The sequence below is a fragment of the Pan paniscus genome, chromosome 9 (assembly GCF_029289425.2).
Source record: "Pan paniscus chromosome 9, NHGRI_mPanPan1-v2.0_pri, whole genome shotgun sequence".
NCBI lineage: Eukaryota > Metazoa > Chordata > Mammalia > Primates > Hominidae > Pan > Pan paniscus.
Window position 1 is genome coordinate 86059377 of NC_073258.2, and position 18618 is coordinate 86077994.

At 35.0% G+C, this 18618-nt stretch overlaps 1 protein-coding gene across 7 annotated transcripts in view; it reads right to left on the minus strand.

The window, feature by feature from the left end:
- Positions 1-18618, minus strand: part of DLG2 (discs large MAGUK scaffold protein 2) — a 2166992-nt gene that overhangs the window by 1674766 nt on the left and 473608 nt on the right. Inside the window, exon 1 of one of the 7 annotated variants that reach the window (XM_034934119.3) lies at positions 3837-4278. The exons of the other annotated variants lie outside the window; for them this stretch is intronic. Within the exon in view, the coding sequence (XP_034790010.1) occupies positions 3837-3866 (30 nt within the window). The 5' untranslated portion in view covers positions 3867-4278. Of the gene's footprint in view, positions 1-3836; positions 4279-18618 lie in introns of those variants that run through there. 7 annotated transcript variants of the gene reach the window in all.

Genomic DNA, 18618 nt, shown 5'->3' on the forward strand with positions numbered 1-18618 from the left:
CTAAGTACTTTACATACTCCACCACAACATCACTTAGACATAGGTAATATATCCTTTTCGAAGATGAAGAAATCAGTGTTTGAGGAAGTTAAACAACTTATCCACATCTTAAAGTTAATACATGTCAGAACAACAATTTAAATCCAAGTCTCACTCCAGTATCCTGCTGTTCACACTAAAACATGTTCCTTCTCTTTCTCAGAAGTGATATCTGTGACAAAAGAGTTAAACTTGAAACTGGACAGAAACATTTGAGAAAAAGAGATGACTCAATCTTCTGAAAGTGGGTTGCCTGAGCATTTGACAAGACTTGGGATCCATGTGACAGAAACTCTGTATTTATGAATACTCTGATGATTTCCTAGTCTACAAGATCTTACTCCAAATCTGATACATTCTGCAAATCAATCTAACTAGACTGGAGCTCTTAAGACTTTAAACAATCTGAGTTAAATGGGGTAAGATCTAGGGTGGGATTATTTTATCAGAGCATTTACACAAAATCCACAATCATTTCCTTCCCTTTATATGTAGAAAAAAAAATAAAAATGATTCTCCATCACCATTCTAACTGGCATGAGATGGTATCTCATTGTGGTTTTGATTTGCATTTCTCTAATGACCAGCAATCATTGAAAAGTCAGGAAACAACAGAATGTGGAGAAATAGGAACGCTTTTACACTGTTGGTGGAAGTGTAAATTCAACCATTGTGGAAGACAGTGTGGCAATTGCTCAAGGATCTAAAACTAGAAATACCATTTGACCCAGCAATCCCATTACTGTGTATATACCCAAAAGATTATAAATCATTCTACTATAAAGACACATGCACACGTATGTTTATTGCAGCACTATTCACAATCGCAAAGACTTGGAACCAACCCAAATGACCATCAATGATCAAATGGATAAAGAAAATGTGGCACATATACACCATAGAATACTATGCAGCCATAAAAAAGAATGAATTAATGTCCTTTGCAGGGACATGGATGAAGCTGAAAAACATCATTCTCAGCAAACTAACACAGGAATAGAAAACCAAACACCACATGTTATCATTAGTAAGTGGGAGTTGAACAATGAGAACATATGGGCACAGTGAGGGGAGCATCACACACCGGGGCCTTTTGAGGGGTGGGGGGCAAGAGGAGAAATAGCATTAAGAGAAATACCTTATGTAGATGATGGGTTGATGGGTGTAGCAAACCACCATGGCACATGTATACCTATGTAACAAACCTACACATTCTGCACATGTATCCCAGAACTTAAAGTACAATTCTAAAAAATTATTCTCCAGTATGTCTAATAGATCCTTTTATATTACCATTATACAATTATATTTTCTAGATTTATCAGCATCCCTCTGCTCATTAATCTTCTTACAATCTTTAGGAATGTGGAACAAAGACATAAGGAGGAATTTATCTCTATAGTATGTCCAGTAGGGGAAAATGGCAGAACTCAGAGGTCACAGAGGTCTAGGAGGAGCCAAGGGGACAGTGAGGGACTTTCATGCCAAGGAAAGGGAAGGAGGAACAAAAATGCTATTACCAATGGAAATATTTCTGTTTTCCTGCGACTAAAAACTTGACAAAGGTAGTGGTCAGCTGTGGTATCGAAATGTGCTGTGAATGAAATGGAGCTTAGGACGTATCATAATTAACAGTTCCAGTCTCACATAAAGCTTCTGTAAAGCAATAATTGAAGACAGCACCTTAGCCAGAGCTATTGGAAAGTGAACTTATTGCTGGGGGATAAAGAGATGAGTATTAAACTAAGATATAATTAAAATTTCCAAATTGTGGGCAAGTTTCTTGTCAAACAGTCCCAAGAAAGTAGAGCAAGGGCATCCCAAGTGCATGGCCACTTGGGGAAAAACAGTAAAGTATCAACAGTGGTAGACTAAATAGATAAGATTTGCAGTCTAAAGTCCTCTAAGAGGTCTCTTCACCTATGTCCAGCTTTTGAAGCAATCATGCATTATTTACCATTTAAATATTACAATGTAACTTTGCTGTATGTTTGTTCTTTAAAGATGTTATATACATCACTCTAGAAATGTTCGTGGATATAACTAAGAAAATGAAATTTCATGTGGGTCTGTGTTTTGTTGATTCGTACAATTTATATGATAAATCACAATACTGGAGTAATGACATTTATCTCTTATTAAGAATTTAAAGCAAAATAATAATATGTATCACCTATGTACCTGTAGTCAATAATATTTTTATAAGTAAATATAAGGCATATGACATTTTTTATTAGATAATGTTTTCCAAATTGAAGGCACTTGGATTTCGGTATTGATTTAATTTGTATAATATAGTAGACTTCTAGTTTGGGTTCTCATTAATAACTTTTGATAACTTATTTTTACAATATTAATTATGTTTCACAGTATCTAAAATTATTATAATTTGGGAATAAATAATTATAAAACACAAGTAGATCAGATTTGGCAGTATTCTCTCAAGAAAAGTAACACAAGGGTAACACCTCAGGAAGAGTAACATATTTAAGAGGATATTTCCTTTAGTAGATTACATAAGGACATACAATCTCCTACTTAAGATTTTTTAAAATTTATTTTAGTTGATTTACTGATTTAACTGGAATACTGCATGAGATGTTTGGCAATTTTTAAAAGTAAAATAAGGTATTCATCTAATTTAGAGGCCTAGTCAACTAACTCAACTAGAAGTTTTAGGCTTTAAATCCACTAACATCAACTGAAGCTGCCATGTGATATTAGGCCATATGGGAAGATATCCATTAAGATTTTCTGGGACTTCATTTGTAAAAGTAATATATTTAAGGTCATACTATGGGGAACTTGGTTTGTGGCTTTGAAATTAAATAATCTTTTCTTCAGTGGTAAAAGGAGATCACAATGGGACATCTACACTTAGTTAACTCTCATGTTCTAAGCTATTAATTTTGTTATGTTTAATAGTCATCTAATCAACGTGAGATACAAAAAGATATGGTTCAAATTAACTCATGGTATGCTTACATGCAAAATGAAAAGGGAACTAATGAATAAATGTCTATAATTAGTTTTTCCCAAAAATATTAGGAATATCTATTCAAATAATCAGTGATTATAAAATTTAAATACATTATTTAGAACTGATGACAGAATAAACTAAAATGCTTTTGAAATGTTTCGCTATTTTCTGTAAAACAAATCCATAAAACGATTGCCTATTGATTTTATTTCATTCCCACTTTTATTTATACTTCCAATAATGCAAATATTTGTGTATAATTAAAATAGAATTAGCTAAATATTAAATATTGTGTTTGTTTTAACTCAGGGCCTTGAGATTTTTTTCCTTTAAAATAAATCACTAAAATGCAGAATATCAGAATTCTCCAATCAGAAGCAATATGTCAAGTCACAGTAAAGCTGATTGGCTTCTTCAAACACAGAAGACATGGTTTTTAAATGAAAAGCTAATTATCACACTCAGAAAGACTGCCCTGATATGTTAAGTTAAACTGATGTGTATGTGCTACACTACTACTATAGATATTTCTATTATGAGCTATAAACAGATGCAAAAGCAAATCCTGACATAAAAAAAAAAAAACAGGCAAATTCTCCTTCCATTTGCACAAACATGCAATATCACTTTAAGAAGTTAAAAATCACATAAAGACAGGACCCCCCAGACCCTCAGGGAACAAAATGCCCAGCAAAGTAAATTATACTAATCATTTTCTCTCATGAACTGGCAGCACCTACTAGAACTGTTTAATTACGGGACCAGAATAATAATAGAAAAATGCTGCACACAATAACAGCCCTGTTTCCTATCCTACCTTTGTGGTGACAATGCACAGGCAATCCATCCCGGATCCCTACACAGGACTCAGTACATGGAAATCACACCAGCAAATCAGCAAAGGTGAGAAAAGCCTTTTGGAAATTGCACACAGAAAGAAGCAGAGCTTGGATTCTGTACAGACGGCTTTTCCAAGGGGGCCCCTCATGGGAAACTCGAGCCCTCCTCCATACAGCTCAAGGCAAGCAGGATTCTGCTAGGCACCAGAAAATCCCCTAGAAATCAGCTCCGGCAAAACTTCCCGGTGGCTTCCTGGGCTCCGTGGCTGCATGGTCTTTTAGCGGATTCCTTGATCGGAACAAGGCTCCTGTGAGTGCCCCGCACAGTTCTATCGTTGCGATGAGTGTAACACCAAGCACCAGGGAATCACATTTCAGCTCTTGCTCTTGTTTCTGAATTCTGATGTGCTGCTTCAGTATACTCATAAGATTTTCTTTGCCAAAGTCCCCCCTTTGTTGCCTTCCTTTCTTACTAACACTGAGTAACACAAAAAACTACCCGTCCCATCTACCAAATGGCTGTCGTTCCAGTGCCAGAATAGCGGCTTTGGATAATAAAATGCTATTTATTATGAGCATGATTGCCGGGAGTCTAAATGACTCGAAAGATATGACTGAAAAGCTAAGGTGCATGTGGTACTGCATACATCACATCTCAACTCACTTGCAATTACAAGGGCAGCTTCTTACAAATGACTAACAGCTGGATAAGGAAAATCAAGCCAGTGACATAAGGAAACTGCGGATTTGGAGGTTTAACTTATAGAAAAGGGTTACATTTCTCCTTTTTTGTGTTTACCTATGTGTGTGGTCCATGACATATGCAAATACACAAACAACCTGAACATTTAAATGAATATTATGAAATTGGGGTGGGAGGAGGTTCTAAAGTGTTTACAAAAGTTCCACATTCTGAGTGAAAAAATGAGTTCTTTCCCAAACTTTTCCCTCCTCACTTGCTGTCTGCAGGCACTTATTAAGTGGGCAGAGCTTTGTGTTGCCTTCTGCAGCATTTTAACAGCCAAATGATTAGCACTCTCCCCTCCCCCAAATCCCTCCCTTTCTTCTAGTAAAGCTGCTACTACATAGACGGCCTTTGAGGTGCTTGACAAGCATCACTCTGGATAATAATATACTTTTTTTTCCCATCATCTTAGACACACAGGCAGTCACAGACTGAAACAGAAAAACAGACACAGGAGCTCAGAAAGGAGAGAGGGGGTGGGAAGGGAGAATGAGGGAGAGTGAGGGAGAGTGAGAGAGAGTGAATGACAGAATGGAAAGTACTGCCTGACCAATAAAAATCGAAAATCAATGATTCGCTTTCACTAGGAAGAAAATACATAGTCAACTGGACCATTGAAATATCAAAAATAAATGTCTAGGGACCCATACACTTTATCTCCTCAGGATACTGGCAGGACCATTTCCCACCCCACTACTAACCACCACCCTCTTTTTTTTTTTCATAAAAAGTATACTTTCTATGATAAACAATTTGGAAAAAAATAATATAAATAAAATATAAGACTCTTCTACTTTTCATGAATTATTGAGGTTCTAACCTCAATATCCCAATAACCTCCTGATTGCTAAATAAATGAATGTCTCAGAAACTGACATGTCATTATTTTACTCAAATGAGAGCACTGTTCATAAAGATTTTAAGTTCATAGCAAATCAAATACGTGTTCTGAGGAAAAAAAGAAGAAAAGACAAGCTCCTAAAGTTCAATTTGATATAAAAACCTTCAAAAGTGGCTCAAAAAAATATTTGTAGTTAAAAAATATAATTTCCTCTGAACTGCTATCCTACTGATGTAAGAAATTTCAAGTAAGTTTCAAGTTAAACACCACCAATAAAATCCATGCTCTGGTCCATTCCATTAGGTAACTCTGTCTTATGGTTCAGTAATTTGAAAAGGTCAAAGAAACACCAGTTTGTCTATTCACCCTCATTTGTTACATCATCACAATAATTATTTTAACTCAATACTTCCTAAGCTTATCTAAGGGTGCGTAAAACCTTATATCTTTATGTACCAGCGTGTTTCCCTGACACAACTAACATCTAATAGGTAATTGAGACTTACTGCCATATTCATGTTCAAAATAATTAGTCTTTGTGTCCCTATAGCACCTTAAAGTTGACAAAGAACTTGTAACAGTCTCACAGGCTTGGGAAGTTTAAATGACTTCCTAAAAGCCTAGTAACTTTCACTGGCAACATTAAAGACCACGTCCCTTAATTCCAAGTCCAGGTCTTTGTTAGTCATAGAGACAGTCAGAATGGAGACAATCAGGGGTTAGACAGAGGAAGTAAATAAATTGGATAGCAAAGTAAGATGAGTATTTTCACAAGGTATCCTGGAAGATGATACCTTCGGAACTTCATTCCATCTTTGCAGAGAGGCAGACACTTAGAGAAAAATTAGCAAAGGGAGCCTGATTAGCCTTCTAACGTTGGTGGATCACAGAGGAAAGCACTTTGTAAACTATAGAGACTTGCAGAAATAAAACACAGCTTGTCTAGCATAGGTTCTAGAATACCTTAGGCAGTCCCTAAGTCATTCACCTGACACATGTTTGTTGAGCACTCATTATGTGATTATTTGATTAATGTCTATATCACCCTCTAAAATGCACTCCTTAAAGATAGTTTTAACTCTTTATTTCCATTGCCTAGACTAGTGTCTCATTCATTCAACAAATATACTTGAGAATCTACTTATGTGGAAACACAAAGTGAGGAAAAGCTAGCAAAATCCCTGCCCGCAAGAGAATAAAAAACTATAGTACCGTACAGAAAGCATTTGGGAGTGTTTTACGTCTACAAAAATAGAGGCATTTAACCCAGAATGGAGCAGTGAGGGAAAGCTTTCTGGAGAGGGGCCTTGAGCTAAGATGAGGAAGAACCATAGGAGTTAACTAGAAGTTAGGAGAAAAGAGAATTGCATGCACTCTATTGTATTTGAAAAAGGAATGAATCAGCAATATGTTATACCTTTATACAATCAGTTTAATAAATACATCCAATAAAAGTGCTTCAGAGCAAGCATTTTACAGCAAGCATTTTACAAACTGAATATGCAATCTTTATTTGAGAAAGAAGAGCATTGCTCATATAATTTTGAGTACAAGTATACTGTAAATGCATGTACAATATGTATGTTATATATTCATTTGTTTGTATTCACCTCAAGTGATTAACTGGATAATGTATGTATGTTTAGATATAAGTACATAACATTTTGAAGTGTAGACCCATTTGGGTTTTCCACTTTGTGTATACCTTATCTTTGATTGATTTTCCTCAGATATAAAGATGATAGAGGATAATTCACTCCTTTGCCTCAAGGGAAACATTATGTTGTTTTTATAATTAACAAGGTATTGACATGAAGCATTTTTTTTTTTAACAGACGCAGTGCTCAATTGGGCCTGTGATTTTCACAAGAAGTCTTTGGCAAGATAAAAAGCCTCAGCCTGCAAGCTGCTTTACTTGATATTCCTTGAGGTTAATGATCTAAAACTAGAAACATATTGATTCTTAGTAAAACCTATCATTGAAAGTTTGATATCATAAAATTACTCTTGTAAATTACTTGCACTAAACCTGTACCTTAACCACTTAAATCCATTATTACTTTTATTTTGTTTGTTTCCAACAGGGAAAAATATGTCTAGAAGTGAAATCCAGTCAGTGTCTATTCTAGAATCTAAGCCCCTTGAGGGCAGATTTAATGTATATATCTGGCACCTAATATGGTACTGGCACTTAAGAGGAACAAAATCAACATTAGTGGAATGAAAGAATAATCACAGCTCTAGTTATGCTATTTTTTGATAGTTTTTAAAAAATCTATTTAAACCTATGATCCCTTATTCATATGAGAACCATATATTTATATTAATTATATACATATATACATATGTGCATACATAAAAATTTAAAAATAAATATATTGGTGCATGTAGCTGAAGGTATTTGCAAATAAAAATATTTTCATTGGAAAATCCAGTCTGATGTAAGAAGGTAAGGTTTAGAACAGTCTTATCTATAATGGAGAAGGGCAATTTCTAGCTGAAGTGTTACAAGTACAGGATGCTACTGAAACTAGGTGCTTGCTATTGTGTTAGAAAAACAGTAATAAATATAAGCATGTTAATAATAATAGTAATTTATCAAGTGGCTATTATCTGAAGTACTGGGGTAAATACTTTGTAACTATTATCTCATGGTCATAATACCCTTTAGGAAATAATTATAATCCCTATTTTATAGTTAAGGAAACTGAAGTTGCTTGAGGTTCTATGACCTGCCATGACACAAAACCTAGGTGACCCCAACACAGAGAGTGGTCTATGTTATTTCCGTCTCATCACACTGCAAATCCTGAAATCGTTTCTGTCCCTCTGGGTCCAAACTGAGAGTATGGCACAAACAGATACAAAAGGCCTTCTCCTTAGCCAAAGGTAGCCTGGACTCCATGCAGATGAACTATAAACAACCTGTGATCCTCCTAAAAAGACAGGTTCATCTCTGGGTTCCTACCTGACACCTTCCATAGCTTATAAGGGCCTTGAGAATAACCCCAGAAGGAATGGACTCCACATTAGAAAGATTAGGTCCAAAGGAAATAACAAGAAATCCACCCACCTGGCCTCCTATCCCTGTCTATCTGTTCCCCATATACCCAGAACAGCAGGCACACAAATGACATCTGCAAAGCTTGTTAGCTTAGTAAAATAAATAGACTGCAGGCAGGTCATGGCAAAATGCCTGCCCTCATTTCCAAACTCTCCAGAGGTAAGTAAGAAATTAGGATCAACTGAAAAAAGACTGAATTTTTCAGAGTTTCTATCATTAAAAAAATCAGGACAGTAATGGATCCCGAAAATAATTCATGAAAAGCAGGAGTCTATGTATTCTGTTCAAGTTAAATGTGTATCCTTACAAAAAAAATATAAAAACTAAACAAGCAAAATTTTGAGTGAACCAATAATTGCTAATGAAATGAATTAATTTTTAGTTTTAACCCATCTTTTAATCATGATATTCAATTGTATGGACCTAAATTTTATGTCAGTTTTTCTCATGTGAGTTGGAACATAGTTAAATGATAGCCATGTAGCTCTCCCAGTTATTATCATCATCAAAATCTAAACAACTTTTGAAATTTTATATAAATGGTAGGTTATAAATAATGTAAACATTCAATAAAAATTGTGTCCCTAACAAATCAAAGTTTACATAAACTTTGTTGAACATTAACTACATTTCTTATGAGGCTCAATTTTTCCTATTATACAATGCTGTGGGTTGAGTGGATTCCAGAAATCCAAATAGTTGTGTGCAAGCCACAAATCTAAAAAGCTATAATGGTCAAAAATAAAATTTTGCTTTCAAGTCAATATAAATAACCTCAGCAGTATTGCTAAATGCCATTCCCATACTCCACCTTCTTATACCCTGATATGGTTTGGTTGTGTCCCCACCCAAATCTCAACTTGAATTGTATCTCCTAGAATTCCCACGTCGTGGGAGGGACCCACAGGAAGTAATTGAATCATGGATGCCGGTCTTTCCCATGCTATACTTGTGTTATGGAATCAGTCTCACAACATCTGATGGGTTTATCAGGGATTTATGCTTTTGCTTCTTCCTCATTTTCTCATACTGTCACCATGTAGGAAGTGTCTTTCACCTCCTGCCATGATTCTAAGGCCTCCTCAGCCAAGTGGAACTATAAGTCCAATTAAACCTCTTGTTCTTTCCAGTCTCGGGTATGTCTTTATAAGCAGCCTGAAAACGAACTAATACATACCCAAAGCACACTGGCCTGTTACCTGTTCCTCAATATAGTGTTTCACTCTAATTCTTCCTCTGGGCCTTGAATTTGTTGTTTCTTCTGCCAGAAACTGTTTTTCCCTGGATTTGCACATGGCTGGCTCCTTCTCATCATTCAAGGCTCTGCTCAGATGTTACCACCTCAGCAAGACCTTCCCAAACTGATTTCCCCTAATTAGAATCTTTTCCATCCCTTCTCCATTACATCATCCCAGTTTATTTCCTCCATATGATTATCACAATCCAAAATTATCTTCTCTATTCATCTCTTACTATCTCCCCTATCTGAAGTTTACCAGTGAGAGCAGGAACCTTATGTTTTGTCCATGGCAATCTCACCAGTGTTTAGAACATAACAGATGCTAAATAGAGATTTTTGAATGAGTGAATGAATGAATGAGATGCATCACATGGAAACTCTTTAAAAAGTATATGGCTAGAATCAGCAGTCCAACATGAAATTTGCAATGCAAGATCTTTAACATAGTTTGGTTTCTAAGGATCTGATTTACACTAACAATAGTATTTACAAACATACACATAAACAATAGTTTTTTGGATTCAAAATTAATTTATTTTGAAATAAATTGTATTGGGAATAATTAAGGTATACAACATCATGTAAGATATATATACATAGTAAAAAGGTTATTATAGTGAAGCAAATTAACATATTTATCACTTCTCATATAGTTACCCATTTTTTGTTTTTGTGTCAAGAACAGCTAAAATCTACTCATTTAGCATGAATCCCATATATAATACAATGTTATTACCTACAGTCCTCATGGTGTACATTAGCTCTTTAGACTTCTTCATAGTACATATCTGCTAGTTTGTATCCTCCAGCCTACATCTCTTCATTCCTCCCAACTCAGTAACCACTGTTTTATTCTGTGTGTGTATTTTTTAAATTTTATTTTGTATATGGTAAGTTTGTGTATATGTATACACACACAGATAGATAGATTCCACATATATGTGAGATTATGCAATATTTTCCTTTCTGTGTCTGGCTTATTTCACTTAGCATAATGTCCTCCCAGGCTCCTCCATGTCATGGCAAGTGGAAAGATCTCATTCTTTTTTAAAGCTGAATATTATTCCATATTATGTGTGTACCACAGTTTCTTTATCCATTCACCCACTGACAAACACTTATTTCCCCATCTTGGCTATTGTGAATAATACCGCAAAGGTCATACGAGTGCAAATATTTTTACAAGATTGTGCTTTCATTTCCTTTGTGTATATGCCCAGAAGAGGAATTGCTGGGTCATAGAGTGTTGTATCTTCAGTTTCTTTAGGGACCTCCATACTGTTTTCCATAATGGCTGTACCAATCTCCATTCCCACCAACAGTGTACAGAGTTCCCATTTCTCCACATCATCACCAACATTTGTCATCTTTTGACTTTTATTTAGAAATAGTAAGCAATTTATATGACACTCCCAAAACAAAGAAAGGTATGCACAGAATAATTTTTGTAGAAAATATGCATTTGTAACCTATCTTTTTAAAAAATTATGAGTACATGATAGTTATATATATTTATAGGGTAAATGTGATGTTCTGGTACAAGCATAAAATGTTTAATGATCACATCAGGGTAACTGGGATATCCATCACCTCAGGAACTTATATTTTTTTTGTATTAGACACATTCCAATTCCAGTCTTAGTTTTTTGATATATACAATAATTATTGTTGACTATAGTCACCCTGTTGTGTTATCAAATACTAGATCTTATTCATTCCATCTAACTATACTTTCATATAAATTAACCATCCCCACTTTTCCCCTCCATCACCGCTACTCTTCCCAGCCTTAGGTAGCCATCATTATACTCTTTTCTCTCCATGAGTTCAACTGTTTTAATGTTTAGCCACATATGACACAGAACATGTGAAATTTGTCTTTCTGTGCCAGGTTTCTTTCACTTAACATAATGACCTCAAGTTCCATCCATGTTGTTGCAAATGATAGGAGTTCATTCTTTTTTGTGGCTAAATAATATTCCAATGTGTACCACATTTTCTTTACCCATTCATCAGTTGATGGACACTTTGATTCCAAATCTTGGCTAAGTGAATAAATAATAAATACAGGAGTGTAGGTATCTCTTCAATACGCTGATTTCTTTTCTTCTGGATAAATACCTAGCAATGGGATTGCTCAATCATATGGTAGTTTCTATTTTTAATTTTTGAGGAATCTCCATACTCCTCTCCATAGTGGATGTACTAATTTATACTCCCACAAACAGTGTATGAGGGTTACCCTTTCTCCACATCCTCACCAGAACTCATTATTTCCTGCCTTTTGGATAAAAGCCATTTTAACTGGGGTGAGATGATACCCCACTGTTGTTTTGATTTGCATTTCTTGATGATTAATAATGTTGAGTATTTTTCATATATCTATTGGCTATTTACACATCTTCTTTTGAGAAATCTCTGTTCAGATCTTTTGTCCATTTTAAAATCAGATTATTTGTTTTTTTTCCCATTGAGTTGTTTGAGCTCCCTATATATTAGGGTTATTAATCTATTATCACATGAAAATATTTCCTCCCATTGTATAATTTGTCTCATTTGTTGATTATTTCCTTTGCTATGGAGAGCTTTTTAGCTTGATATAATGTCATTTTTCTATTTATGCTTTGGTTGCCTGCACTTTTGAGGTATTACTCAAGAAATTTTTGCCCAGACCAATGTCCTAGAGAGTTTCTTCAGAGTTTTCTTTCAGTAGTTTCATAGTTTCAGGTCTTATATTTAAATCTTTAATCCATTTTTATTTTATTTTTGCATATGGTGAGATATAGGGTTGTAGTTTCATTTTTCTGCACATGGATATCCAGTTTTCCTGGCACAATTTATTAAAGAGACTGTCCTTCCCCCAAAATATGTCCTTCACACCTTTGTTAAAATTGAGTTCATGGTAGATGTATGGATTTATTTTTGCATTCTCTATTCTGTTCCATTGATCTATGTGTCTGTTTTTATTCCAATACCATACTGATTTGGTTACTATAGCTCTGTAGTATAATTTAAAGTCAAGTAATGTAATTCCTCCAGCTTTGTTCTTTTTGTTGCCCATGATGGCTTTGGCTATCCTGGGTCTATACTGGTTCCATACAAATTTTAGGATTACTTTGTTATTTCTGTGAAGAATGTCATTGGTATTTTGATAGGGATTTCACTGAACGTGTAGATTGCTTTCAGCAGTATGAACACTTTAACAATATTGATTTCTCCAATCCATTAACACAAAATATCTTTCCATTTTTTGTGCCCTCTTCAATTTCTTTTACTAATGTTTTATCGTTTTCATTGAAGAGATCATTTACTTCTGTGATTAAAATTTATTCCTAGGCATATTATTTTATTTGTAGTTATTGTAAATGGGAGTTTTTTTCTTGGTTTCTTTTTCAGATTGTTCATTGTTGACATTTAGAAATGCTAATACTTTTTGTATGTTGATTTTGTATCCTGCAATTGTATTGAATTTATTCTTCAGTTCTATTAGTATAGTTTTTTGGTGGAATTTTTAGGTTTTTCTAAATAGAAGATCATATCAGCTATGAACAAGAATAATTTGACTTCTTTCATTCCAATTTGGATGCCCTTTATTATTTCTCTCATTTAATTACTCTAGCTAGGACTTCCAGTGCTATATTGAATAGCAGTGGTAAAAATGGGCATCCTTGTCTTGTTATATATCTTAGAGAAAAGGCTTTTAATTTTTCCCCTTCAGTATGGTACTATGTAGGAGTCTAGCATACATAGCTTTTAATTGTGTTGAGGTATGTTCCCTCTATGCCACATTTTTTAGCATTTTTGTCACGAAGAGATATTGAATTTTATTGAATGCTTTTCAGCATCAAATGAAATATGGTTTTATCCTTCATTCGGTCAATATGATATATTACATTGATTGATTTCTGTATGTTGAGACATCTGTGCATCCCTGGACGAATCTCACTTGGTCTTGATGAATAATCCTTTTAATTTGTTATTGAATTTGGTTTGTGAGTATTTTGTTGAGGATTTTTGCATCTATGTTCATCAGAGATATTTGCCTATAGTTTTCTTTTTTGATGTGTCTTTCTCCGGTTTTGGCATTGTAGTAATACTAGCCTCATGAAATGAGTTTGGAAGTGTTCCTTCCTCCTAGATTTTTTCAAGTAGTTTGAGTAGGATCGGTATTAGTTCTTTAAATATTTGGTAGAATTCATCAGTAAAGTCATTAGGTCTTGAATTTTTCTGTGATGGGAGACTTAATTATGACTTCTGTCTCATTACTTGTTATTGGTCTATTTTGGTTTCAGATTTTTTCATGGTTGAACCTTGGTAGGTTGTATGTGTCTAGAAATTTATTTATTCTAGATTTTCCAATTCTTTGTCATATAGTTGTTGATAGTATCTCTAATGATCCTTTGAATTTCTGTGATATCAGTTGTAATGTCACGTTTTTCATCTGATTTTATATTGGGGTGTCTTCTCTCTTTTGTTCTCAGTCTGGCTAAAAGTTTGTTGATTTACTAATTTTTGCTTGTTTTGCTTTTGCTTTTCTAGTTCCTTACAATGTATCATTAGGTTATTTATTTGAAATTTCTCTACTTTTTAATGCAGGTGCTTATTGGTATACTTCCATCTTACAATTGCTTTTGCTATATCCCATAAGTTTATGTATGTTGTGTTTCCATTTTCATTTGTTTCATAAAATCTTAAAATTTCCTTCCTGATTTCTTCACTGACCTGCTTGTCACTCAGGAGCATATTGTTTAATTTCTATGTGTTTGTATAGTTTCCAAAGTTCCTCTTCTTATTGATTTTTAGTTCTAATCCATAGTGGTCAGAAAAGATATTTAATATAATTTCAATGTTTTGAATGTTTTAAGACTCATTTTGTGCTTTAACATATGGTCTATCATTGAGAATGACCCATGTGCTGAAAGAAAGAATGTGCATTCTGCAGCTTTTGGATAAAATGTTCTATAATATCTATTAGGCCCATTTGGTTGACAGTGTAGATTAAGTCTGATGTTTCTTTGTTGATTTTCTGTCTGGATGATCTGTTCAATGCTGAAAATGGGTTGTTGAGCTCTCCGGCTAGTATTGTATTGTGGTCTTTCTTTCTCTTTAGCCTTAATAATATTTGTTTTATATATATGGGTGCTCTAGTGTTGGGTGCATATACATTTATAATTGTTATATCCTCTTGCCAAATGGACTCCTTTATCATTATATAATGTCCTTCTTTGTCTCTTCCTTTAGTTCCTATCTTAGAATTTATTCTATCTGATATAGGTATAGCTAATTCCTGCTCTTTCTTAGTTTACATTTGTACAGAATATCTTTTTCCATCTCTTTAATTTCACTCTATAGGTGAAGTGAGTTTTGTAGGCAGCATATAATTGGGTCTTTTTTTTAAATCAGTTTAGCCACTTTATGTTTTTCATTGGAAAGTTTAGTCCATTTATAGTAAACGTTATTATTGATAGGTAAGAACTTACTCCTCCCATTTTGTTATTTGTTTTCTGGTTACTTTGCGGTCTTCTCTTCCCTCCTACCTTCCTGTCTTCCTTTGTGTAAAAGTGATTTTCTCTGGTAGTATGTTCTAATTTCTTGCTTTTACTTTTCTGTGTATCTGTTGTGGGTTTTTTGATCCGAGGTTACCATGAAGCTTGCAAATAATATCTTGTAAAAAATAATTTTAAACTAATGACAACCTAACTCTGATTTCAGAAACAATGCACAAGCAAAGAGAAAACTTAAAAAAAAACTCTACACTTTATCCTCCGTGTTCTTTGATTTTTAGTTGTTTCTATATATTTTTATACTATCTATTTCTTAGAAATATGTTGTAGTTATTATTTTTGATTAGTTCTTTTACTATTCCTATTCAAGATATGAGTGGTTTACACACCACAATTACAGTGTTGAAGTATTCTGTATTTGGCTGTGTATTTGCTGTTACCAGTGAGTTTTGTACCTTCAGATTTCTTATTGTTTGTTAATGTCCTTTTCTTTTAGATTAAAGAACTCTCTTTAGCATTGCTCTTAGGACAAGTCCACTGTTGATGAAATCCCTCAGCTGTTATTTGACTTGTAAAGTTTTATTTTTCCTTCATGTTTGAAGGCTATTTTCCCTGGATATGCTATTCTAGGATAAAAGTTGTTTCATTTTTTTTTTCCTGCAGCACTTTAAATATGTCATGCACCTCTATCTTGGACTGTCAGATTTCCACTGAAAAGGTTGTTGCCAGATGTATGCTCCCTTGCAATGTTGCTTGTTTCTTTTCTCTTGCTTCATTTAGGATCCTTTCTTTATCCTTAGCCTTTGGGAATTTGATTATTAAATGTGTTGAAGTAGTCTTATGTGGATTAAATCTGCTTAATTTTCTATGACCTTCGTCTACCCGATAATATTTTTTCTAGGTTTGGAAATTTCTCTGTTATTATTTCTTTAAATAAACTTTCTTACCTGATCTCCTTCTTTACTTCCTCCTTAAGGTCAATACATTTTACATTTTCCCTTTTGAGACTGTTTTCTAGATCTCATAGGTTTGCTTCATTCTCTTTATTATTTTTTTCTTCTTTCCCCCATGGCTGTTTTTTATACAGCCTGTCTTCAATCTCACCAACTTTTCCTTCTGCTTGATCAAGTCTACTCTTCAGAGATTCGAAAGCATTTTTCATTTTGACAATAGAAATTTTTCAGCTGCAGAACTTCTGCTTGATTATTTAAAAAATTATTTCAATCTGCTTGTTAAATTTCTGTGATAAGATTTTGAATCCCTTCTCTGTGTTATCTTGATGCTCACTGAGCTTTCTCAAACAACTATTTTGAATTCTCTTTCTGAAAGTTCATCTATTTCCACCACTCTAGAATTTGTCACTGGTGACTTATTTAGTTTGTTTAGTAGATCATGTTTTCCTGGATGTTCTTGATGCTTGTGGATGTTTGTTAATATCTGGGTATTTAGAAGTTAGGTATTTATTTTAAGCTTGCAGTCTCAGCTTGTTCGTACCTATCCTTCTTGAGAAGGGTTTCCAGGTATTCAAATGGAATTGGGTGTGGTGATCAAAGTCTCTGGTCACTGAAGCCATATCAACACTGGGAGATGCCGCAGAACTAGTAATGCTGTAATTCTTGCAGACTCCTAGAGGTACCACCTTGGTAGGCTTGGGTAAGATCTGGGGAATTCCCTGGATTACTGGGCAGCAGTCTCTGATTCTCTTCCCTCACTTCTCACTTTCCCCAAACAGAAGTCTGTCTGTATGTCTGTTTGTCTCTCTCTCTCTCTCTCTCTCTCTCTCTCTCCTGAGCTTCCTGGAGTTGGGGGAGGGATGGCACAAGCACTCCCACGGCTATCACAGCCAGGACTGTGCTGGATAATACCTGAAGGCATCACAGTATTTGGGTCTTATCCAAGGTCCATGGCTACTCTTTCCTGGCTGCTACTGATGTTTCTTCAATGCCCAAGGGCTCTTTAGTCAGCAGGTGGCATATTTAGCCATGAAGGGGTCCCTCCTGTCAGGGGAGCAGGTTCCCTTCTAGCCAAGGGTAGGTCTAGAGATGCCATCCAGGAGCTAGGACCTGGAATTAAGGGTTTCAGGATTCAGCGTGGTGCTTTAGTTTACCATGGCTGAGCTGGTACCCAGGTTACAAGATGAAGTCCTTTGTACTTTTTCTTCTGCTTTCCCAAAGTGTAAGGAGTCTTTCCCAAGCTGAATGCCTGGAATTAGGGAGGGGTAACACAAACACTTCCTTGGGTGTGACAACTAGTGTCTCACTGGGTTTCATGTACCCCAAGTCCACTGGCCCCAAGCCCAGAGCAGTGCCAGGACTTATCCAAGGACTGCAAACCTTGTTACCTGACTGACATTCAAATTTATCTAGGACATTAGGCTACTTTAGTCAGCCAATGGTGGAGCTACCCCAAACTCACGTTCCTACCACTGGGGTGGAGAATTCCCCTTTGAATGGAGCTAGTCTAAATGCTTCATCTGTGGACACCGGTGGAATTTTGCCCTATGTTGTATTCCGCTGTGAGAGGGCAGAATTGAGTTCCAATGCAATGTCTCACAATCACTTCACTCTCTCTCCTGCGAACACACAGATTTTCTGAATACATGCCATCGGTTGGGGAAGGGTGGTATAGGCAATGCGAAACTGACTTTCCTACCTTCTTTAGTGTCTCTTTCCTTGATATAGTATTTAAGCCAGCTACTGCGATCACTCACCTAACCTTTGGTTCTTATGAAGGTGCTTTCTTGCACAGATAGTTATTCAATTTGGTGTTCCTGCAGGGGGGATAATCACTGGAACGTTCTATTCAGCTATCTTCCTCTGCCTCCCTCCTATCTATTGACTTTTTGATAAAGCCATCCTAATGAGCGTGAAGTGGTTTCTCATTGTAGTTTTGATTTGCATTTCCCTGATGATTGATAATGATTAGCCTCTTTTTATATACCTGTTGGACATTTCTGTCTTCTTTGAAGAAATATCCACCCAAGTCTTTTGCCCATGTTTTAATTAGTTATTTGTTCCACTACTGAGTTGTATAAATTCTTCATAAATTTTGGATGTTAACCCCTTATCTAATATATGACTTGCAAATAACCATTAACTTTTCATTTACCAAGTATAAATTTTCATATGCATAATATCATTAAGTATTCATAACCAATGAATTAAGTATAATTTTACAGGTAAAGAAACTCAGACTAAGAAAAACTGACTTATCCAAAGTTATTTAACTACTGACTTGATGAACCAGTATGGTCAATATTCTTTTATTTTATTTTATTTTATTTTATTTTACTTTATGTTCCAGGATACAGACGCAGAATGTGCAGATTTGTTACATAGGTATACGTGTGCCATGGGTTGCTGCACC